Source organism: Peromyscus maniculatus, chromosome 1 (genome assembly GCF_049852395.1).
Source record: "Peromyscus maniculatus bairdii isolate BWxNUB_F1_BW_parent chromosome 1, HU_Pman_BW_mat_3.1, whole genome shotgun sequence".
NCBI classification, from domain to species: Eukaryota; Metazoa; Chordata; class Mammalia; order Rodentia; family Cricetidae; genus Peromyscus; species Peromyscus maniculatus.
The window spans coordinates 127771826-127797300 of NC_134852.1; the positions used below are offsets into that span (position 1 = coordinate 127771826).

Sequence of the window (25475 nt, forward strand, 5' to 3'; positions counted from 1 at the left end):
CGCAGAATTAGGGCAGGGCTAGGACTCAAGCCCTACTGAGTATGTCCAAAGAGGCCAATCCCACATTCCCTCAGGGTGTCACCTCCCTGTATGCCAGCCCTGCCTTGCTCCAGTGTACCAAGTGATTTGTTTGTTAATTATCAGTTCTTTGAGAATTCTGCACAGTGTGTACCTTAAGTTACTATTGCTGTGATGAAACACCATGACCAATGTAACTTGGGGAGGAAAGGGTTTATTTGGCTTATACTTCCACATCGCTGTTCATCATCGAAGGCTGTTGGGACAGGAACTAAACAGGGCAGGAACATGGAGGAAGAGCTGACTCAGAGGCCATGGAGGGGTGCTGCTTGCTGCCTTGCTCATCATGGCTTGCTCAACCTGCTTTCTTCTAGCACCCAGGGCCACCAGCCCAGAGATGGCACCACTCACAATGGGCTGGGCCTGCCCCCATCAATCACTAATTAAGAAAATGCTCTACAGGCTTACCTACAGCCTGATCTTATGGAAGTATTTTCTCAATTGAGGTTCCCTCCATTCAAATGACTCTAGCCTGTGTCAAATTGACACATTAAAAACCAGCCTACACAATGTGTTTGATTATATTCATCCTTTTTCCCAGCTCCTCCCAGACCCATCCTCTTCCCTACACACCCTACTTTGAACCCTTTTTATTTTTAATTGTAAAACAAAAATTTTTTAAACTATCAAAACCAACTTGTGATGCCCATGTATCCTTGGCACTGTGGCCTTCCGCTGGAGCATGGTCAACTTACCAGGGACTGTGTTCTCCCCCTCCCTCCTCCAGCAACTATCAGTTGTCAGGAGCTTCTTAGCTGGAAGTAGGACTTCATGCCCACCTCCCCTCTCCATGATGGGATTGGTCTGACTTGCACTCGCTCGGGTCTTGTGCATGCCGGCACAACTGCTGGGAGGTCATGTGTGCTGCCCCCATGTCCAGAAGACAGTGTTTCCTTACAGTCATCCACTGCCTCTGGCTCCGACAGTCTTTCTGTTCCCTCTTCAGCAACTGTCCCTGAGCCTGGGGAGAAGGTCTCATTTAATACTTTGTCATCTCTTATTGTCTTCACCGTGTCCAGTTGTGCGTCTCTGTTAGTTGCCATTGACTTCGACTAGAAGCTTCTCAGATGAGGGTTGAGATGTGCATTGTTTATGTGTATAACCATCAGTCATTAGGAGTCAGTTTAATAGTAGGCCCTTGTCAGGCGGTGGTGGCGCACGCCTTTAATCCCAGCACTTGGGAGGCAGAGGCAGGCGGATCTCTGTGAGTTCGAAGCCAGCCTGGGCTACCAAGTGAGTTCCAGGAAAGGCGCAAAGCTACACAGAGAAACCCTGTCTCGAAAAACCAAAAAAACAAACAAAAAAAAATTGTAGGCCCTTTTAACAGAATAATAGTAGTAGAGTCTCCCTAAGGCCTGATGACCTTGTAACCATATGGTTCGTGGCCTGATAATGTGCTGAGGTGATGCTGAGGCAGCTACTCAGCTTCACTGAGCCTCAGTCTTCTTCCCTTTGCAGAACAATCGAGTCGGATGAGCTAGTCTCCAAAGTCCCATTCCACTCCAGCATGGCTTGTCTCTAGACTGACTCTTGTAAGAGCAGGCGACAAAGGCAGGGAGCTTGAGAGGCAGCAAGATGAGAGGAACAAAAGCAAGCGGTGGGATGCAGCATAGGTTGCTGGGTACCTCGGTTTTTATTTCTATACAGAGCCTAACAGCCACCCTGACTCCTCTGTGCCTGTCTCCAGCTCTTAGCAGCTAATTTTGACTTTCAGCTCCCACTGTGAGGAGATGGCATAAAAGCAAACTTGTATTTTAATAGCTGCCAAATTGGTCCTGACTGTTCTTGTAATTAAATGAACACGAGTGCTGTGTTCCCTATTTCCCCTACTTTTCATCCAAAAAATATAAGTGACCAACGGGGTGACTAATGTGTGGTGTGCTCATCATTTCCTAGGGAGCATCAGCAGGGCCGAAGCTTGAGCCCTGAATAATGGAAATGTCTCTGGGAGCTCCTTGCTTCTGCTCAGATGCAGTCCGCCAGAGTCTCGGTGGGTGTGTGGGGACTGGGAAGTAGAAAGGACAAGCCAGCTCCCTCCAATACAATAGTTTCTTGTGGGATGTTTTCTGCTCTGTGCAAAAACCAAGAGCCTGGTGTTTAGGATGGGATATAATGTAAATGGTAAGGCAAAAATGCTGGTATCAAAATGTCATCTCTGCTACATCCCATCTGTGTATCCAGCATTTAGCTCCAAATGGCCCTTGCCTCTGTGTATAGCAGGCAAATAGCAACAACAGGGTGGATTGGCTCACAAACTACAAGGAAGGTGCCAAGCTGGATACTTTGAATATGTTACCTCATTCCAACCTCTCTTGGTAGATGCTCTCCCATTGGAGAGAAGTATGCAGCTGAGGACTAGACAATCACTTTGTCTTACCCCAACCTCTCTTGGTAGATGCTCTCCCATTGGAGAGAAGTATGCAGCTGAGGACTAGACAATCACTTTGTCTTACCCCAGCCTCCAACGTCCTAAGGCTTGATGCTGAAAGAGTTCCAGCATAAAAAGTTAGTCATCCAGCCAGGTGGTGGTGGTGGACGCCTTTAATCCCAGCACTCCGTAGGCAGAGCCAGGTGGATCTCTGTGAGTTCGAGGCCAGCCTGGTCTACAGAGTGAGATCCAGGACAGGCACCAAAACTACACAGAGAAACCTTGTCTCGAGAAAAAAAAAAAAAAGTTAGCCATCCAGACTCTGAAGCCAGAAGACCAGAAGTCACCTCCCCACTCTCAGTGCTCACTATGTGAGACAATCTGTGAACCACATCAATTATCTGTTTATCTGCTCCCTGGTCTGTAAAACTGGAGTGACAAGAATAACGTCAACCCTGTAGAATTTGCTAGAATGTACTGAGTTTGCCAGGCATGATGGTGCAGGCCTGTAATACCAGCTACTTGGAAGGCTGAGGAAGGAAGATTGCAAGTTCAAGGCCAGTCTGGGAGACTTAGTGAAACCTCCTCAAAGTGAGTTTTTAAAGGAGCTGTATGTGGCCAGTGAGATACTCAGTGAGTTACAGTGCTTGGCCATAAAAGCCTGGTGATCTGAGCTTGACCCCAAAACCCAGGTAAGGGTTGGGGGAGAGAACCAACTCCACAGAGCTGTACTCTGTTCTGCACATGCACATCTTGGCCCATGGAGACACACGAACACGCGTGTGCACACACACGGGGAGGGGAGGAGAGAGACAGAGTGACAGAGAGACCAAGAGGAGGAGATAATATTATTTTTTTTTAATGGCTGATGGTTCATTGGGTAAAGATACTTGTTGCCAAGCTTGACCGCCTGAATTCAATCCCCAGTCACCACATGGTAGAAGGAAAGAACCAATTTCTGCAAGTTGTTCTCTGACCTCCACATGTGTGCCATGGTATGTGAACACATACATATGTGCATACTTACATATGTACATACATACACAAATGAAATAAATAAGTACATGTAAAAATATTGAAATACATGCGTGAGTAAAAGAGGGATAGAGAAGTGCTCCGTGGCAGAGCACTTGGGAGCACGTGTTAGGCCCTCAGTTCCCTTTCCAGTGCTGCAGAAACAACGGAGGAGGTAAATTAATACAGCCTCTTGGGACAGCTGCTTTGAATAGGGAGCAAATGATGCTGATGATGGAGAGGCATCTCAGAAGTGACAGACCTGCGACTCCAACTCTCAGGGAAGCTTCTAGAGTCTTCCCAGTGTCAGGTTGAGGCTGAGAGAGGATCCAGCTCCAGACTGGAAGCAGCACAGGCAGCTCCCCGTTCTTCTCCTGTCTGGTCTCCACCTGCTGCAGGAAGCTTTCCAGCATGGGGTACCAGAGTGACTCTGAGCAGCATCAGGTACTTACCTCCCTTCTCTGACAGTGAATTAATTCTCTAGCTCAAATACCACTGAATGTGTAAACAGGCAACTGGTTAACCTAAAGTTGGCAAGTCCACAGGGAGCCTGGCCAGGAGCCTCCTCCTGGTAAGTCTACTGTCTGGAGGTCCTTTGGTACCATCTTGCTTCTGCAGAGATGGGCTCCCTCCCCTGGTTGACACACAGCATGCTAATGAAAACACATAATTAATATTTCATTTCCAGTAGAGAAAGCAGATCACATTTCTACTTTCCTTCCCATATACCTGACTTGGTCATTTATCACACTCATGGCGTCCTATGAGTTTCAGGGGCCATGTCACCTTAGAATTTTGTGTCATGCCCACCCTCATCCCCACTCCCTGCACAGGACTTTTCATACATCCCCTCCCATTATTCTGCTGTGCACCTTTCTGGTTTTTCATGGCAATGTGAATACTCAGAAGATAGCCTAAAAAGAAGAAAATACATTACCAGAATCACTGAGGAGTAGAATAGGATTTTCTTTTCTTTTTCTTTCTTTCTTTTTGCATTTCCTTCTACATCCAAAACAGTCTAGAAATGACAGGCATCACTCTGATAATGAAAACAGAAAGCAGCAGACACACTGTTTTTAAAAATACATGAAGGGGGTGGAAAGAGGCCTCCTAATCGTTAAGTGAAGTATTTGCCACAGAAGCATGAGGAGAAGCATGAGGGCCTGAATTTGGATCCCCAGCACCTGTGTAAAAAATCTAAGTGAAGTAGCCTCCACTGGCCATGACAGTGCTGGGGGAGGGGAGCATGGGGACAAGAGGATCCTTGTGCTCATCAGCCATACAGTCTTCAAGTCAGTAAGCTTCAAGTTTAGTGAAAACCCTGTTCAAAAATAAGGTCAAAGAAGATCCCAGACATCAAGTATGGACTGCATGCATATGCGCGCGCGCGCACGCGCACACACACACACACACACACACACACCGTTTTGCATCTATACGCAAACAAATAGTATATAGACTATATAAAACTCAAGGCCTTCAGTGAGCCTTTGGCTTCTAGGAGGGACAAGCAGATTCCTGGCCTTGAAGCCTGGACTAACACAGAGTTCTTGAATCTGTAGGTCTCAGAATTCAAGCCATTGGTTCTGCATTTCCTCTTGGGCATCTTTCTCTTCTCTCTTTGAGTAGCAAGCCAAGTTGGTTTTCCCTGCACAGTGTAGAGGGGCAGCTATCTCTGGCCATCTTCACCAGTTAAGATTCCTTAGCAGCTTTTTGCACTTGCCCTTGATTTTCCTTGCACAACAAACACATAAAGTAAAATTGCATATTTGTGAATTGCATTTTTCTCTCTACTTGTTTATTAAAGTGGTGTTATGATCTCGTGGCTTAGGGTATGGAATCCAGAGGATGACAGTTAAGGTTGACTTCTCATCCTTGCCACTAACCAGCCATGTGTACGCTTGTTCTCCTTCACCCAGTCTATCTGCCTCTCTCCTAGAAAAGACTTCATGAGAGTACATACTGAGTACATGGATCAGGCCTAGAATGTAGTGTGTACTCAGCAAATGTTAGCTCTCACTACCTACTTTGTTCTCTGCCTTTAGATCGGAGGAAAAGGCAGAGATGGTGTTCTCAATCCTAGTCTCAGTACAGAGATCGGGTCTGGAAGATATCAAAAATGCTCTCTAGGGCTGATAAAATCGTGACTGTCCCAAGCCCTTTAGTTCCCTGTACCAGTGTCTGCTGGAGTCTGCCCGGATCAGAACCTAGTGCTAACTCCTGACTTACGATAGCAGAAGGGTTTGTATTGGTAAACCTTGGGCACAATTAGAAGGATGAGTATGACACCTATCAACTCCACCATCACAACCATTGAAATGAAATAACTTCACAAACTGGGGTTCCAAGTGGGGATTCTGGGCGCTATCCTTGGTGCTGAAGCACCATCCCTTTCCAGAATGGGGGTTTCTTTTCAGCTCCTGACATACACTGCATGCCTTTTTACTAAATCCCAGAAAATAATAAAAAAGATAAACATTGAAAAGACCTATTTGGATGAAGGAAAACTTCAACACCAAAAATGTCTTATGGAATGCTGACTATATGTCCAGCACTGCATTAAGCCCTCCCCCACACTATCTTTTTTAAGCCTAACTCTTAGGGGTAGGCATTGCTTCAGTGACCCTTTTACACCTGAGATATTGAAGCAGCACATGATTAAGGAAGTGTGGGGTTAGTTCCAGATATAGACCTTAGACCAAGGAGCCTGGCTTCATCGCCCCCCTACATCATATGGCTGTAATGTGTGAGCATGTCAGATGATTGAATGATTGCAGAGCTTGTGGTCTGTCATGCTTTGTTCTGTGGCTTTATTTGTTCTGTTTTTATTTATTTGCTTATTTGTATGTGTGAAGATATATGTGTGGATATGCAGGGGTGTGTGTGTGTGTGTGTGTGTGTGTGTGTGTGTGTGTGTGTGTGTTCATGTGGAGGCCAGAGGTCAGCCTTTGGTATTTCAAGAATCATCTACCTTGTTTTCTGATGTAGCACTTCATTGGCCTGGAGTTCACTGATTAGGCTGGGCTGGCATCCATAGAGCCAAGGGATCCTGCCTCTGCCTTTGAGCACTAGAGTTACAAGTGTGCACTACCACACTTGGCTTTTTACATGGGTTCTGGAGAAAAATGGGTTCTCTCTTTTTTTTTTTTACACAAGCACTTTACCAACTAAACCATAGCTCAACCCTGGGCCTTATGTTTTAAGTAAAATGCCTGGTTTGCGTTTTTCTAAAGGGGTTCCATGACAGGGTGCTGGCCATGGAGAACATAAAGTAGATTGGTTTATCCAGGAATGTGACTCTGGTACATCATTCATCTTCTCTGGGTCTCAGCTGCTTTTCTCTTTGTTTGTTTTGCTCAGCTGTAGAATTAGTTATCTTAGTGAACTGCTAAGGCTTCTTTGAACACACTGAGGACCCTAAGAGACAGCCTCCATCCTTTTAGAACTCACAAGAAAGTCCTGAGATAGCCCCACACTTTGTGGTTATGCCAAGATGGCAGCCAGGGAATGAACAGAATGGAGAAACTACTTTAGCTCCTGATGATACTGTGGAGCCCTTCTTCACTGACCTCTTCTCCCCTGGGGCAGCTGGACCCCTGTGACTTAATCAAGACCTTCTATGTGACTTAGGTTCCTTCTCAGCTGTTAGAATTTGGTCCCTTGATTCCTAATGGAGCCTATTTAGCTAAGACTTGGTCCTATATTATAAGTAAAAATAAACTTTGAAAGGCAAGTCATGCATTTCTCAAAACCCAGGAAGTAAAACTGAATGCAAGTGCCTCCATATGAAATTCAAGAAGGCTACTCTGAAGGTGTAAGTCTGAAGGTTTTCTGGGGGCCCCAGTGAGACAGTGGAAATGCTCAGGGCCTTCATTTCTACCCCTTTGGGAGGGGCCCTGGTGAACTGAAGCAGTGAAGAATGGCAGAAATCTTGAGAGCTTGCCTTGGAGAAAAGCTCAAGACCCCTAGCTCTGTGACTTTGGAGAAGTTACTTAACCTGTCTTGTTTTTGTTTTGTTTGAGGCAAGTTATTGCTGTGTAGCTCCAGCTGGCCTGGTACTCACTATATAGCCCAAGCTGCCCTCAAGTTCAAGGCAAGCCTCCTGCCTCACTTTCCCAAGTGCTGGGGTGACCAAGGCTGGCTGAAATTACTCAGCCTTTCAGAGAGTCTGTTCCTCTAACACCTCTGTTGCATGTCAGATGTGTTAGAGGAACTGGGTGGGTACCTAGTTGTGTCATTTCTGTGACTTCCTGATTGTCTAATGGTTATGGCTCCTGCCTTTTCTGTTGTTCATTCATCCCTTGAGTAATCATTTACTGAGTACCTGGCATATAGAAGGCATTATTCTAGGGATATGGGAGAGAACCAGGAGACAAACATCTCTGCCATCTCAACACTTACACCTCATGAGCAGAAACAGATGACAAACTAAATAAGAACCTTGCACATGAGAAAGAAGATGCAGTGGATAACAATAAAACAAGAAAAGAAGTCAAGATGCTAGGGATAGGAAAGGGGTGTCACCATTTGGAAGAATTGATTGATGTTGCCCCCATTCATTGCTTGGGTAACTAGTACTTGCTAAATGCTTTGCAAGGCCCCTGCAGGGGCATCTGATACAGAAGGCTGTTAGAACTCCTCTTGTGGATTCATGGAGTCATGCTGAACTAGGATCAGTACCTGGGTGTTCATAGTGCCTGTGTTGCTTTGGCGCCACCTGTTGCCCAGATGCCCCAAGGTAACCATGGCAATGAGAAATAAAACTGAGAGGATGGAGAGGACATCCTTGATCCCCTTCTGCATATTGTTAGTTCCATAGATGCAAACTAGTGCTCAGCCCTCATGGAAGAGAACCAGGAGCAATAAAAAGAGGGTGTCTTTAGACTTACCTTGTCCTCGAGTGTCACCTTTTATGTTTTGTCATGGTGAATGCACAGAACAGAGTAAATGAAAATTTAAAAAATAAATATTGGCTCAAAAAGTTGACTCTGCTCTCCTGGTTGATAACCAGACTCTGGGCTGCTTCCATCTTCTTCTAAGACAAAACAAAGTCCTCAGTAGTTCCTGTGGTGTGAGAAACTTTTCTCAGGAATGGGCTGTCTTTATTTACTCATACTTAACCAAAGCACATATTTGCAGCCTATCCTGTTTGGAAAAGTAGTAAACGTGGAACCCACTTCCCCAAAGTCATGAACATTTCATTTTGGAAATGACTCATACATGAATATTGCATTTGAGTGTTATAACCTGGGACATCACATTAAAATTACAAGAAGATGCTTCTAGCCCATGATGGAATGTGGGGTTTTAATGCAGCTCCACAAAAGGAGGGATTTGTTAGGCCCCTCACCGACAGGTTCTTTTTCACTTTCTCTCTCTGCTAGTATGATTTCCATATGAATTTTCACATAAGTTATCTATTTATCATGGTCCTGTGCAGCCCCTGGACAGCATTGTATGATGATTAGTAGCCAGAGTCAAGACAGGAGTTGATATTTCAAAGCCCAAGGAATCCTGTCTCACTCCAGTTTTGTTTCTATGGAAGTGGTAGCATGTTTATAATGAACAGCTCCCACTGAACTTCCCAAGAAGAAGGAGACTTTATGAATGAACTCACCAGGAAAAGAATAAAACCAGGGATACTGGACACCCAGGTCTTCTGGATATCTGGGTGTTCTGGTGGATTCTGTCAATATGAGTCTTCTGTGTGTCTTTGGGAAAGTGGCCAGCCTAGCATGGAGCAGGATATTGCAGGGGTGAGGCCACCCTCACATGGAGCAGGACTGCTGCAGGGGTGAGGCCAGCCTTGCATGGAACAGAACTGTTGCAGGGGTGAGGCCAGCCTAGCATTGAGCAGGACTGCTGCAGGGGTGAGTCAGCCTGGCATGGAGCAGAACTGTTGCAGGGGTGAGGCCAGCCTGGCATGGAGCAGAACTGTTGCAGGGGTGAGGCCAGCCTGTCATGGAGCAGAACTGTTGCAGGGGTGAGGCCAGCCTGGCATGGAGCAGAACTGTTGGAGGGGTGAGGCCAGCCTAGCATGCAGCAGGACTGCTGCAGGGGTGAGGCCAGCCTAACATGAAGCAGGACTGCTACAGGGGTGAGGCCACCCTCACATGGAGCAGAACTGTTGGAGGGGTGAGGCCAGCCTAGCATGGAATAGGACTGCTGCAGGGGTGAGGCCAGCCTAGCATGGAGCAGGGCTGTTCTGGGGGTGACAGGAGAAGATTCACACAGAGGGCTGCTAATCAGAGCTTCAGAGATTCAGATTCCTGAACCAGTGCATGACTCAGAAGGCTGGAACAGCAGAAGGGAAGAAGGATCCCTGGAGTGGGAACTTTCTGGACTGTAGACTCCCCATGGACACCTAGTTTAATCAGAGCAAGGATTTCATCTTTCCTTCTGCTTGACTCCCATGAGCAACTAGAACTGTGCCTAACACACAGTAGGTGTTCAACAAAGGCTGGTTGTGAGTGAACTGAAAGTTCAAGAAGAAAGCCTGCTTATAGTTCTGCCTACACTCCTAACACACCCACTTCCTTAGATCTCCTGTAAGGAGCTTTGAATTTCCTAGCTGCAGAGAGAGACAGACAGACAGACAGACAGACAGACAGAGAAAAAGACAGAGACACAGAAACAGAGACAGAGAAGAAATGCTACTTCTGCCCCATCTGACTTGCATAGTCCTAAAGGAGATGAGAGAGAGAGAGAGAGATTTTTCTACTGCGAAAGACAGGGACATCAATTTTATATTTGCATGGGAAGAGTTCAGATGGACCTTTCACTTTTTTCCAACAAATGCAACCTCAGATCATGTAAGTATCAAGCCATGGCAATACCAGTGGTCACTGAATTAGGCACGGACTGGAATTACAAGCTCTCATATCACATTATAGTTTGTGTAGATGCCTCAAAGCATAATTTATGCCCACCACTTCCACAAAAGTACTTATTAGATGTGCCAGGATGCCACCACATCTTGTCATTTAATGTGCTAATGAAATACCCAAAAGATCATAATTTGTTATTTTTTCAAAATATTTTATTAAACCCATGTATAATGTGTGAATTGAGAAACAGGTATGAACAGGGACTGCAGCTTGCTGGTTGAGTACCTGCCAAGCATGCTCAGGCCCTGGGTTTGAACTTTAGTGCTGAAAAAAGAACAATATGCATTAATACTAACGTCATGGTTTTGTTGTGGTGTTTATAGCAGAACTATGAGCAAGCTTTCTTCCTGAACTTTCAGTTTCTTCACAACAAGCCTTTATTGAACACCTATCACATGCTAAACATGGTTCTAGGTGCTTGTGGGGATCAAGAAGGAAGGATTTTCACTCTAACAAGCTTAGTATCCATGTGGAGCTTGAAACCCAGAAGGTTCCAAACATGCACTCATGCTGGAATCTAAATGTGATGCATGTGCATGTGTGTGTGCGTTTGTGTGTGTATGTGTGTATCAACCCCAAGCTGGCCTCAGAGCTCAGCACATAGCAAAAGACGACCTTAAATTTATGTTCCTCCTGCCTCTACCCCCTGAGTGCTGGGATGATGTCATCATGCCAGGCAGATTCAAATGATACTGGAGACTGAACCATAGCTTCATGAATGCTATCTATGTAGGCATTTCTACCAACTGAGTTATGTCAGTGTGAGTGTACATGTGAGAGTGTGCATGTGAGTGTGAGTGAGTGAGCATGGAAAGGAATTTCATGGCACTGTCCTAAGATGAGGGCCCATGAGCTGCATTCATCACACTGTCATAGCAGCCACTAAAAGGCTGTTGGGAGAGATTTCTAGAAAAGTTAAGGTGAGACTGAATTTGCTCATATCTGTGTGAGCTTCTGGGTGGCTACACTAGATTCTCTGGGATCCAGTGGTTCTTCCATCCAATAGGGCAATGGTAATTCCTGCCCCATAGGTGTTGTGCCCTCCCTCACTCCAGAGGAATGAGCAGTGGGCTCATCACGAAATCCTGGCTCCCACAAGCACACAGAAAATACTCAATAAATGCCCTGATTATCACGATGGTGTCTTTGGGCTCTGGGAAGGCCTCTCTTACCCAGGTACTCAAGGTCAACTTGTTTTGCCCAGATTCATTCGGAAACAGGGCCTGGACCGTCTTTTCCTGGAGTGTGATGCACACATGTGGCGCCTAGGGGATCGGCGGATCCCAGAGGGCATTGCTGTGGACGGGGGCTCTGATTGGTTCCTGCTTAACCGGAAGTTTGTGGAATATGTGGCATTCTCCACAGATGACCTGGTGACAAAGATGAAGCAGTTTTACTCTTACACCCTCCTTCCTGCTGAGGTGAGTACCAGGAAAGATCCCGGGTCAGGGGACAGGGACAGGGGCTATGTGTAGCCTTAGCAGAGAGTGAATGTTTGGCAGTGTGAGCCTGGCTCCACGGGACTATCCTGTAAATCACCAGACGAGGCTGGAGAACCACATTGATCCCAGCAGGCCTGACCTTATAGCAAGAACTATGGTGCACACACAGTGTCAGGGATGCTACCAACAGCCTGCATGGTCTCTCCGTGCAAAGTACAGAAAGCAGCCCTAGTCAAGGCACTCAGCCCCCACTTGTAACAGAAAAAAATCCAATATTCAGAATTTTCTAAAAAAAGATGTTATTGCTATTTTGCAGAAAAAAAAACAAATTAAAATTGCAAACCCTCTGATTGTTGACAACACTCTTTGCAATTGTGTAGTGCATGCTAACAGTTCCAGGACACAGCCACATCAACTTTTAATACATCCTCCAGTCATCAATCATGCAGTAAAGTAATAACCGTTTTCAGCACCAGTAATCCCTTTTCTCATTTGAATACAGTTCTGTCATTCCTGTCACTCCCTGATAGTGCTGTCTTCATTGTACACACATGTGTGCGCACACATGCGCACACTCTTGATCCAAAATTGCCCTGGGGAAACTAAACAGGATCTCTTTCACTGGCCTCTTCATTGTCGGCCATCACAGCCAAATGTTCAGGGCCCAGCCCTTCCTGTGGAGCGCACTGAACAAGCCCCTGAATCTTTTGTAGCATCCAGGTGCAGTCCCCATGGCACAAGGCTCAAGACCATTCTAAAACAGCCAGGCACATCCTGATATGTTGCCCATCACATGCTGGAAGCTGCCTTATCAGATCTGAGACGGGAGCATCTAGCTTCATCTCACTGACCTCCAGGCAGTTTTATCCTGACTTCTAACCTCAGGAAAACCCCAGTGCGTGTTCTGTTTCCATGGAGCCTGTGGCATTGCCCATGTGTGGTTCTCTGCTTCCCCCCTGTTGGGCCACAAGCTCAGATCACACAGTCTGGAACAAACCATGCATCTCCATGGATGGTTCCCATGTATTATCAGGTCAGGGTCCAGCTCCCAGGAGGACTGGCTGTCTACACGCCTCAGTGTGAGGAGAACCTCAGCCTCTCTGAGCCAGGTTTTACTATTCTGTGCACATGTTAAGTCATCAGCTTTTAATCCTGTTTCAGCGAAAATCACCTTTTCTCTCCATTCTGATAACCTCCTCATCCATTATCTTGCAGGGAATTTCTGCATCGTTATAAAGGACACAGGGCAATTGGTAATTGGGTACTTTTCCCCACTGCTTGATGGAAGAGAGGTGCCTCTGTGGGCTTGTAGACAATTCAAGTTTAAATCCAGGTCCCCTGCCAATGTCATTAGCATCACAGGAAGACAAGTGAGTGGAGCTGAGTGGCAGGTGGAGCTTCATTTTGCGCCTCCGCCCATTTAGAAGAGATTCTCTGGGAGTTCGGTTGTTCTCAGCAGTATGCCAATGACACCATTGGTGCCCACAACTCTGAGTGCACTCTCTTCCCCACCCCTGCCTCAGCACTAAAACATGTCCCTGGGGTCTCTGTCAGACCCCCTCCCTCCATTGTGCTGTGTCTGCCTGCTTGTTCTTTCCTAGACAGCTCCAGGGCTTAGAAAAAAAAATCCAAAGGCTGTGTCCATAAATTTGCAGCAGTCAGACACATATCCACCAACAGCTTCCCCTGGGAACCAGGGTCCAGAGGAAGCATATTCTCCAGTTGGCAGAGCTTGTTATAAAATAGTGCTGAAATAGAAATCTCCCTTTCCCTTCTCTTTCAGTATCTCAGTGTCTCAACCAAACATTATGTCTCCTCTCTGTCTCTCTTTTCCTCCCAGCATTACCTCTTCCTCAGAGTCCTTGAAAGAACTGGCCAAGAGTCCTAGAATTAGGAGAGGACTATGGGCCCTGGTTCATTAGCATAGAAAGCATGCAGCCCACTTTTACTTGTGTTATGGCCACACTGTGTGGGCTCCTTCAGCACCGCGGACAGAAAACAACCCCCAATACCCCGTCTAGCAACACCCTGATTAAGGACCTTGGACAGCAAGCACTCTGTTCTAGCCACATTGTCCTAGTGCAGTGGCTCCTGGTCCAGCACTACCAATAGCAGCATCTCTCCCACCCACCTTTCCTTGTGTTGTAGTGAGAGTGATGGACAGCGAGCAGCCCTGCCCTTCCCTTCAATGTAGTCAGTGTATGGGTGGACCCAAGAGTCTGGCCTTCCTCATCCAGAGCTGAAATCCAAGTTCACTGGACATGGTTACCAATCTATTGCAGACCTGAAACCTATAGATTCCCAGTCTGGCTCTTTGCAAGCAAGAGCCCTTGCAGCCTGTAGTTTCCTGGGAAGCTGTCCGCCCTGTTTGCTGCTGGTCCCCATTTGTTAATGCATCTTGAGAAACGATTCCTATCTGTTAAACAGACAGCAGATGTCCTGAGTGGTAAGGGGCAGATATCTTCATATTGGATTTTAGGCACTAGGGAAGGAATGTTCAAGGCAATAGACCTGTAAGTAGATTTATCCCGTGAAGTCTAAACAGACATCTGCACTCTGAGATGGACAGGCCTGGCAGCTGATGTTGTGTGCCATGGTCCTCGGGGAAAACATGCCAATCCAACACACTTGATTGTATGTTCCTGGGTTCTCAGGCTGCACCCTTCTCTCCTCTGCAGTCCTTTTTCCACACAGTCCTGGAGAACAGCCCGCACTGCGACACCATGGTGGACAACAACCTGCGCATCACCAACTGGAACCGCAAGCTGGGCTGCAAGTGCCAGTACAAACACATCGTGGACTGGTGTGGCTGTTCCCCCAACGACTTCAAGCCTCAGGACTTCCATCGCTTCCAGGTGAGCCCACCTGCCCCCCCCACATTCCAAGGAAGCCACTGCAAGCCTTTAAGGCCAGACCGATGAGCCATCTTATCCTCACTGCCCAGCAGTTAGCAAGCATGTGTCCCATGCCAAGTGGCTAAACTAGCCTCCCCAGATTGACTCATGAACCTCCCAATAGCCCTGACGTGTGTGTGTGTGTGTGTGTGTGTGTGTGTGTGTGTGTGTGTGTGTGTGTTGCTGCTCTTATGACCCTTCCATCTTAGAGATAAACTGAGGTGCAAATGTTTGGAAACCCTGTTCATGATCACACATTCCAGGCTAGAGAAACAGCCATTCGAGAAAGAGTAAGTGCTACACAAACATGAGGACCTGAGTTTGGATCCACAGCACCCACAGTAGAAGCCTGGAGTGGCTGTGTCTTTAACCCTGGTGCTGAGGAATGGGAGAGAGGAAAATCCATGAGGTAGAGTGGGCAGCAGGCTAGCTGAAAATGGTAAGCTCCAGGGTCAGTGAAATACCGTCTCAAGGCAGAGAGCCCTGGGGGTGGGGGATACTCAACATCCTCTTCCAAGCTCTATACACACATGCACAGATGTTTGCACCTGCAGACACACATACACAGACAAACACTACACTACAAAGACAGACAGACTGACTGACTGAATCATGGATGAATACATACAATAAGAGATGATGTAACCCAAGCATCAATTTCCAAGGTCATTCCCATCATCTTCTCTATATTGCCTCTCAGTCCCAATCCCCGGTAATATTTATTAAAACAATTTTTTCTGGGTATATGCTTGACTATATTGAAGGCGGATTTTTCACCCCAGCACTCCTGGCATTGTGACTGGGTCAATGTGTTATTAGGGACCATCCTCTGTGGTCTCCACCCACAGGTGCAGCTGCATCTTCAACTGTCATGACCGAAGATGTCCAACAATGTCCAAAAATATGCCCTATGTTCAAACTTTCTCCTTGGTGAGAACCACTAGTCTCCAGCAAAGGCTAGAATATTATTGTATTGCACTTTGGAAAAACCTGAGGAGTATCCAGGTTGGGAGACTACCATGTTCTGTAAACTTGAAGGAATAACTAGAGGTGGAAACATCATTACTTGTACAGCTGTCTCTGCATAACCTTTCACTGTACAGTCCTGATCAGTGTGGAGGTAGCAGGGTAGGAAATGTTCACCTGCTTGCCACAAGCCAGTAGAGAGCCTTGGCCTCCCAGTCCTACTCTAGATGGACTTTCTTCTCACTCTATTTCCTCCCCCAGGACAGTGTGATGCCTGGGAGTTGTGAGCTCTGGGTTTCTTCCTCTTCTCTTTCTAGTGGAACAAAAACAACAACAACAAAAAAAAAAACCCTAGAAAATGCTGAAACAGATCAGGTGGGGTCCCTATAGTTGTCACATGGAGATGACATTCTGCTTTGCAGAAGGATGGCAGGTACAGCAGCACAAGCTGATGACACCAGGAGACATCCTTGATGTGGTAATGCATAATCAAAATTGCCTTTGTGCAGCTTCAGGTCTCTTGACCTGGTCCCTTGGAGCATAGCTACAGATATGTAGCATCGCCATCACCAGGAGGCTTGTCCAGGATGCAGAACCTCAGCCTTTTGCACAGCTACAAGTCAAGACCAAACAGAGACCATGTAGAAGGCCACCATGTGATTAGGATACTTTCATGTTGGATCTACTCTTTATCAGCTGTGTGCCAGACCCCCTTTGGGCATTGGCTTTGCTGGGATGGAGGTCATCTGCTTTGTAGGTGGCCATACTGAAGCAAAGAGGAATTAAAATTCTTTTTTGTGGCTATGCAGCTAATGAATTTGGTAGGGCTAAGGATAGGTAGGAATGTTAGTACCCACTAGTTCTGTACCTCTGTGGACACAGAAAAAGCAGCCATTTTCCTGTTGTTATTTATTATTTCCCAACATCCCGACTGACCATCTTTCACTGCTTATGTGATGCACTGAAAGCTACCAGGATCCCGCAGACTAATGTTAACTTAAGCATAAACTTGGGTGACTTGGGACTCTCCACTCACTGTCTGTGCAAAGCAAGAAGGCTGCAGGGGCAATGCCTTACCTGTCCAAAAGAAGAAAAGTGGCCATGCCTTTGTCTAGGGTGATCCCAGCCTTTGCTGCAGACCTTCAGCATTTAAAGATAGTAGCCCAGAGCCTTAGTATGCTGACTCTTAGGAGTGTTGCTACCTCAGACTGTTCCTGGTGGTGGCATCTGTAAGACAGTCACAACTTCCTGGGGACATCATGGTCTCCAATGAACCAGGCTAACTTAAAGAGTGAGGTATGTGCACACAGCTCTTTCTTTTGCAATAAGTAAAGACAAGGCTATCCTTCAATATCTAGACTCTCTGCTGTCTCTTAGAAGCAGACAGTTCTTTTCCAAGGAACTCTGAGGAAGAGAATGATAAAAATAGACTCATACCCTTGGGGCTAGAGAGGTGGCTCATTGATTAAGAGTCATCCTGCTCTTCTAGAGGACCCAAGTTGAGTTCCCAGCACCATGTCAGATGGCTCACATCTGCCTGTAACTCCAGCTTCAGGGAATCCAGCACCCTTTTCTGGCCTATGAAAACATGTGCTAGTAACTCATGCCTCTGTACCCACTTTAAAGACAGGGAAATTGAGGTTGAGGCAGTTGGGAGATACGCCTAAAGACATGGACACTTAGGACATAGCAGGGGGCGTGAACTCAAGTGGGTTGAGTTCCTAGTGCTGTCCAACCCCTCTCCAAAACAGAGATCCCAGGGCCCAGGAAGTGAAGGTGATGAGATGCTCAGCACCAAGCCCGGGGTGTTTCTTTCTTAGGGACTTCCTGCTCACTCACCAGTTCATCGTAGAGAGATGTGACAAAAAAGCTCAGGGTTTGGAGCTGTGGGATGTGGTGCAAGTGTTGGAGCTGTGAGCATTTCCTGAGTATCGGTTCCTCATCTGTAGAATGGAAGTTATGACCCTGCCTGGCCGACTTGTCAGAGACTTAGGTGACGAACTTGTGATGCCCTCCGTACAATGTCCCCAGAGTTATCAGTATCATTATTGCAGCCGATAGTCCTCTGAAGGGCACACCATGCTCAACTCACAGCAACAGTTGGCCAGAGTAAACTCCTCAAGGGACAGGGCTGTGTGTTAGCTCTTTGTACAGTCCTGGGCCATGGGTCAGCACACTACAACTCCCTGGCCAGAGTCAGCCTCGCCTACTCTTATAATAAAGTTCTGTTGGAATGCAGATACCCCCACTGCTCACTTACCATTTTGTCTCTGGGTGTTTCCATGCCTCAAAGTTGAGAAGTTTCAGTGCTTTACATATCTACATCTTTGCCTTCTGCCGAAGAAGTTTGTGAAGCTCTGCCTAAGTAATAGTGTAACACTTGCAGATGGCAGGTGCTTTGTGTTTTATTTCTTTATGTGCACATATGAGTGCATGAGTGTGCGTGTGTGTGTGTGTGTGTGTGTGTGTGTGTGTGTGTGTGTGTTTGTGTTTATGTGTCTATGTGTGCAGAGACCAACTTTAGGCATCATTTCTCCAGACGCTGTTATAGAACTCAGTCCTCTAGGCAAAACAACTCCCATCTTCAAGAGACCAGCTGTGCCTATTTGCAAAAGTCCATCATGATGTAGCCTATTGACTGTGGACATTCCTGCATAGGAGGGTGGCCTGTGGCCTGTGGACATTCCTACATAGGAGGGTGGCCTGTGGCCTGTGGACATTCCTACATATAAGCAGTCAACAGGATCATTTAACTCTCACCTGAGTATCTAGCTAGCTGTTCTGTCCTAATTGCATATGGCCCCGGGGTTCTCAGGGAAAGGATAGAGGATGTAGGCTGGAGAAGTTTAACATGAAGAGAATCCATCTGTGCAGCTAGGGAGCCATCTTCTCTGCTGGGTGCAGACCTTCCAGGTGCTTCAGAGTAACCATGCCCCTGCCTAGAACCTCTCACCCATGTTCTATAAGAGCCTAATAAACTCATTTGTTCCCCCAGGGTGATCATTGGTTTAACTGAACTTTGGTTTGTCGTTGAGGTCTTATGAAGAGGGAGTAGATATTTAAGTCTCCCAAGAGGGAGCATTTTCACAATACTGTCCATGAAGCAGAGTCTCTCACTGAGCCCAGAATTCCCTAATTAAGCTAGACTGGCCAACAAGCCCTGAGGATCCGCCCATCTGTACCTCTCCAGCCCCAGGATTACAGGCACACATCACCATGGCTAGCGTTTTCACATGGGTCCAGAAACCCAACTCAAGGCCTCCTGCTTACCTAGCAAACACTTCACTGACTGAGCTTTTTCCCTCAGTCAGCATATATTGTCTCGGACTTTGAACCCTAACTCTTCATCCGGGATCAGCCACTGATTTGCTGTATATCTGTGAATAAATCCTCTTCTCCCTCTGGACCCATTCCCATGAGTTCTCAGTTTACATGTGAAAACATTATAATCAGTTGGGAATTTTACTTACATTTCTGAAAGTCACCAGAGTGGTTGAGGAGGAGAAAAGGGCAAGGGCTGTGGGTTTACCTGGTGAAAGCCTTGCTCAGACCACGGCCTGGCTAATCATTACCCTGAGATAGGTTGTATGCAGTCTTATCGGTGCTAAGAAAAACAGCTGCTAGTTGAAGGGAAGTTTTTATTTTCGTTGTAAAATGTTCATCTAGCAGATCTGTGATCCTGAAACTCAAGGTTAACTGAAACAGAGGATAATTTTAGAATGAATGAGGAAGAGTCATAGACAAAGTGGAGTCCCATATGTGAATGACTGGGTTTTCCTTTGGAGTTACTTCGAAAGCCTATCAAATGCAGAGTGCCATACCTCCAGCTCCTGGAGCATGTGAAATCTCATGCCTAGAGTGTCCCTGGTGAGCCTGCCAGTCAGCTGGGATGCCAGGGGACACTAAGGCACGGCGGAGACAATGACGGGAAGAACAGTCCATGATTTATCTAAAGGGATGGGCTGCTGTTCTTGTTTACCTACCACTACCACTTCAGAATGTGACCTGGGTTTCCCACAACAGTTGCTGTTTAAAAAGGTGGCGCACAGCCGGGCGGTGGTGGCGCACGCCTTTAATCCCAGCACTCGGGAGGCAGAGGCAGGCAGATCTTTGTGAGTTTGAGGCCAGCCTGGGCTACCAAGTGAGTTCCAGGAAAGGCACAAAGCTACACAGAGAAACCCTGTCTCAAAAAACCAAAAACAAAAAAATAAAAAGAAAAGAAAAAGAAAAAAAAAAGAAGCCAGAATTGTTTCCACAAATCTTTCACTTTGTAAATATTGCCAATAATCTGATTTTAAGGTGTTCTCCCAGCCAAGTAAAATTGCTCATCTATGACCTTCACTAAAACACTGAGCGCCAGCCTAGCACTGACCACCCATGATTCAGTGCATGTCAGGGTCATTTGGGTGGTGATTCCTAAGTGTCCCCCATGCTTGGGTGTCTTGCAGGTTCTGACATTGTCCCACTTCTATAGAGGAGAATATTGAAAGGTCATGGAGCCCCAGGGCTGGAGTTCGAACCTGGCAAGCTTACAGAAGTGTCTTTCCTCTCCTCGAAGGGTGCAGGATGATGGCCTCCCCCGCCCCACCCCCTTGTTTGATGATAAACTTTTCTTGTATCTCTCCTGAGCACAGCAGACAGCCCGGCCCACCTTCTTTGCCCGGAAATTTGAAGCCGTAGTGAACCAGGAGATCATTGGGCAGCTGGACTCTTACCTGTATGGGAACTATCCTGCGGGCACCCCGGGCCTCCGCTCCTACTGGGAGAATGTCTATGACGAGCCAGATGGCATCCACAGCCTCAGCGATGTGGCGCTTACCCTGTACCACTCCTTCATCCGTCTGGGCCTGCGAAGGGCAGAGTCGTCCCTGCACACTGACGGGGAAAACAGCTGCAGGTGAGCCAGGTGCTGAGCTGGGTCACTGGCAGAACAAGGTGCTACACCATGCCTCTCTGTTCCCTGCTCTCCCTGGTCACTACGCGAGTCCCTCCACTCTGTGCTAATGCTCTGCTTCTTAGCTTACATTTATTCTCCGAACACAAGCCCTAATCATAGTCTCCATCTTTCCCTCCCTCCCTTCTTTCCTTCTCATCGGCCTATCTTCCTTGGTTTTTCTCTTTTGCAAATAGTATCTCACTGTGTCACCCAGGCTGACCTTAAGCTCACTCACTGTGACCCTCCAGCCTCAGCCCCCACGTCTGAGATCACAGGTGTGCACCATTATATCTGACCTTGGACAAGGTGTGAACTCCTCAGATCCCCAGTTTCTTCATATGTAAGATGAAAAGAAAGTGCTCACAAGCCACCTCCTGAGCGTGTACTATGACCCTCATTTTAATCTTATTTTACATGCTGAGGTGTTCAGCAGCTTTCACGAGATTTTGATGCCCTAGTGACCCTTATTAAGCCATCACAATGGCCAGCAGTGAGTGTTCTGGTTAAGATAGTAACCGTAAGGAGCACCTCCCATTGCTGTTTCATTGTGGCTCTTTATCTACTATCCCTACCATCACTGCATAGTTTACCTTTCCTGGTCATTAAGGTCATCCATTTCCATCCTGTCAGAAGCTTATGTGTGTGTACATGTGTACACATTCATGTAACTGTGGAAGCCAGAGACCAATGTCAGGTACGCTCCTCTATCACTCTTCATCTCATTTCCCCATATTTTTTTGAAGTATTAATATGTACTTGTGCCTTTGTGTGGGTATAGGGATATGTGCATATGAGTATGGGTAGCCACGGAGGCCAGAAGAAGGCATTGGGTGCCCTGGAGTTGGAGTTATAGGCTGTTCTGAGCTACCCACTCTAGATGCTGGGAACTGAACCAGTGTCCTCTACAAGAGCATTGTAAGCCCTTGCTGACTGCTCAGTCACCTTTGCAGCCCACTGTGTGTGTGTGTGTGTGTGTGTGTGTGTGTGTGTGTGTGTGTGTGTGTGTGTGTTCACTGATTCAGTAAGATTGGCCAGCAAACCCCAGGGGTCCTTCTGTCTCCCCAGTGCTGGTAATATAGGCACATGCCACAAGTCTGGATTTTACGTGGGTACTGGGGATCTGAATTCAGGTCTTCACACTTGCATGGAAAGCAATTTTACCAATGGAGCTATCTCCCAATCTACCTCTTGGGTCAAAGGTTCCTGCCTCCCCCACTCTTACCCTCCCCAAGCCAAAGGGACATCAGACCCATCTCATGTGGTTGTACCACCCAGTATCAATGTCAGCAAGTGTCTTGTCCCCCTGGCCAGACTGTGGGAAGAATGTAAACCTTGGAACCACAGACTGTCTGCCTAGTATACAGCATCTTGCCCCAAACTTGGGAGGCAACTGTTCTTCTGGACCAGCTTAATCATAAATGATCTTATAGGGAATTCCAAAAGACACTCCCGATTTATTTAGGGTTGTTGAAACTTTCTCCTGGTACTTGCTTTGGAATGAAGCAAGCCATCTAGTTGCCTCAGGCCCAGAATCCTTTGGCTTTTCTCCTTCATTTTTTATTGTGATGGAGCTATTGTGCCTTGCCGTGGGCAAAGCCATGTATTTATGAATCGGAGGCTAGGAATAAATCAGGACAAAGGACCCTTATCCCAAAAAAGGCAAAGGAGAATGAATTGCTACCCGTGGGGCATCTAGGGAAATAGCAAGTGCCTTTCATCTGATCTGGGCATTTCATGCACACTGTGCATTTCCAGGCTGCAGTACAACCTTTCATAAAACAGTGCTTATTGATTCATTTTCTCATTATAAAGTAATGCATGTGCTTTGCAGAAATGTTTGATATAGCAGATTCAAACATGAGAGCACAAGAAAATAGAGGCCACTTCTGATCCACCATGTAGGGATTGAGATGCCAATATGTTACCACCAAACCCCAACTCAGATGCCAGTAAATAATATAGTACTGGTGATTCAGCATGAGCCCTACAGGGGGCACTGTGCACACCGACCTAGACCACTTGAGCTCCATGCACCTACAAGTTAGTACGCACCCGGCAGGAGGTGCTGAGCAAACCGGCCATACCACTTGTACTACTTAGTTGAGCTCTAGCCCAAGCTGCTCAGAATGTCAACTTGAAGTTGACTACCAAACACTTGCTTTTTCAAGGCGAGCAGAAACCCAAAGTTGTATGTTGCTCTATGTTTTCCCCAAGCTCACCTTATGTAAATAAGAAGTGAGAGAAACATACCTTGGGCCAAACAAATGTTCCCACTACATTCTGTAAGTCATCACACTGCCTCTTGGCTCTTTGGCTTTTCTTAGTGAAGTTGCTATTGCCATTCCCTAGGGATGGAGTAATGTGATAAGAAGGTGCAGAGGGCTGTGTGTTACGTCTCAGGCTACATGGTCCTCAGGTGTACTTAAGAAGCGCAAAGGTACAGGGAATCCTAGGTTTTCACTCACTCAGCAAGCATTGTTTGAACACCCACTGTGTACCAGGCTCTTTGATAGGCTTTGAACATTCACCTCTGACTCCGATAGACCTGCCTCCAAGGTCCTGATCTTCACATTCTAGTGTGAAGACACACAGTCCCCAAGTGTGCACGTGTGACTGGGCATGTGCAATCACAGAGGTCAAAATTATCCGCAAGAATGGATGCTCTGCTGAGTTCGGAGCAAGTTCTCATTAAGCACAAAGGCAAGGCACAGCTCACCATATACTCACAAGAGAAGCGCATCCCCAGCAGACAGAGGGTCCTGTGCAAATGCCCTGGGGCACAACCGAGCTCAGCACACCCAGCAGCCCAAAGTAAGGCACCTGTGGCCAGAAAGTGGGCAGTTTGGGCAGAGGGGAACAAAACAAGTAGAAAAAGACAGGGCTTTGCACTCCAGCTACAAGTATTAAACACAATGCTTGTGGCTCACAAAGAAGCAACCAGTGTGACTACAGTGAAGTTATTCCTGCCCCCATGGAGGCATTATGAAGGCTTGGGCCAGGCTCTGGCAGTACTCAGTAGAGCAGGAGGTGGAGCCAGACAACAAGAATTCTTGGTGGAGATGGCTGAGTGGGAGAAAGCGCTTGTCTCACAAGCATGAAGACTTTTGGATCTCCAGCACTGTAACACCTGCCTCTAATCCCAGCAATGGTGAGAGGGAACAGGAGACAATGGATCCTGGAGGCTCACAGGCCAGCTAGCCTAGCCTAAGTGACAAAGTTCCAGGCCAATAAGAGACCTCATCTGAAACAAAAGGCAGAGGATACCCAAGGACTGATACCCAACACTGTCCTCTGGCCTCCACAGGCATTCTGTACACACACTCACCAACACCCCCACATGTACACACTCACCCCCAAATACACACACACACACACACACACACACACACACACACACACACACACACACACACGTACAGAAGAATGCAAGAAAAGACAAGCAATAAGCCGGGCAGTGGTGGCACACGCCTTTAATCCCAGCACTCGGGAGGCAGAGGCAGGCGGATCTCTGTGAGTTTGAGGCCAGCCTGGTCTCCAAAGCGAGTTCCAGGAGAGGCGCAAAGCTACACAGAGAAACCCTGTCTCGGGGGAAAAAAAAGACAAGCAATAAAACAACAGATTACTCCAATACTCAACCTTCACTCATGTTCTTGACATTCAGCAACACTCAGTATGATTGACTGCTCCTTTCTGGAAATACTTTCTCCTTTGACTCCCAGGCAGCAAGCTTTCCTCTATCTGTGGCCCTCCCCACCTCACAAAACAAACACCAACAGTGCATTACCTGTGGACTGCTGGAACAATGCCTTGTGACAAATAGACCAGGGTTGGGAATTTGTAATCATTCCCTTCGTGCTCACTTGTGAATCAGCTGGGCCATCTTCCTTCCGAGTCTGGACCTGCCTCCCTTCTGCATCTGCAGCCAGCTGCAGGTCAGAGGGGTTGTTCTGCAGCTCTTGGCTGGGAACTGTTGACTAAATCACAACGGCACAGGCTCGGACACTTTTGATGACTCTCATCCATTACCAATGACTCATCTTCCCACAAGCTAGCCTAAGCACAACTCCCATGGTGACCCCAAGAAGGCAAGAAGGTAGACACAAGGTTGACAAGGCCTGGATCAGAACAGCCATGGCATCTCTCCGCTTGCTATTGGCCAAAGATGAGCCAGGAGTGGGAAATATAGACTCTTCCACACCAGTGCCGAGAAGGCTGCAAATGTGCTCCAGATATTGGAAACCTGAGGCTTTGGGGACACCTGTGCAGGTGAATGCAGACTCTTCCAAGGCTATATCAAGGAGTCCAAGAACCACATGTGGTCATTCTCATTTAAACTAACTAAAGTTAAGGCAAGCATAGTTGCCTACATCTGTAATTTCAGCATTTGGAAGAAGAGACAAGAAAATCAGGAATTCAGGGCCATGTTTGACTATGTGTTAAGTTAGATGCCTACCTGGCATGCATGAGACTCTGTCTAAAAAGAAAAAATGATAATAGCAATGAGGCTGAGAAGATGAGTAAAATGCTTGCTAGTCAAGCATAAAGGTCTGAGTTCAGATCCCCAGCACCCACATAAAAAGCCAAGCATGTCAGCATGAAACTTTAGTCCTAGCACCAGGAGGCAGACAGGAGGATCCTTGGGGTTCACTGGCCATACAGTCTAGCTAGTTGGTGAGTTCTAGGTTCAGTGAGAGACCCTGTCTCAAAAAAATAAGTTGGTGAGTTATAGAAAAAGACACCTTATATCACCTCTGGCCTATACACACACGTGCACAAGCACGCGCACGGCCACACACACACACACACACACACACACACACACACGCATTCACACACGCATGCACATACCTGTACCACACATGCACACAAATTAAAGAATAATAAATGAAC

The 25475-nt window shown here is 46.9% G+C and overlaps 1 protein-coding gene across 1 annotated transcript in view; it reads left to right on the forward strand.

Annotated features, from left to right (window-relative positions):
- The window catches only part of Xylt1 (xylosyltransferase 1), a 310008-nt gene that overhangs the window by 265272 nt on the left and 19261 nt on the right, over positions 1-25475 (forward strand). The window contains exons 7-9 of the mRNA XM_042280277.2: positions 11552-11768; positions 14468-14644; positions 20284-20546. Of these exons, the coding sequence (XP_042136211.2) occupies positions 11552-11768; positions 14468-14644; positions 20284-20546 (657 nt within the window). The remainder of the gene's footprint in view (positions 1-11551; positions 11769-14467; positions 14645-20283; positions 20547-25475) is intronic.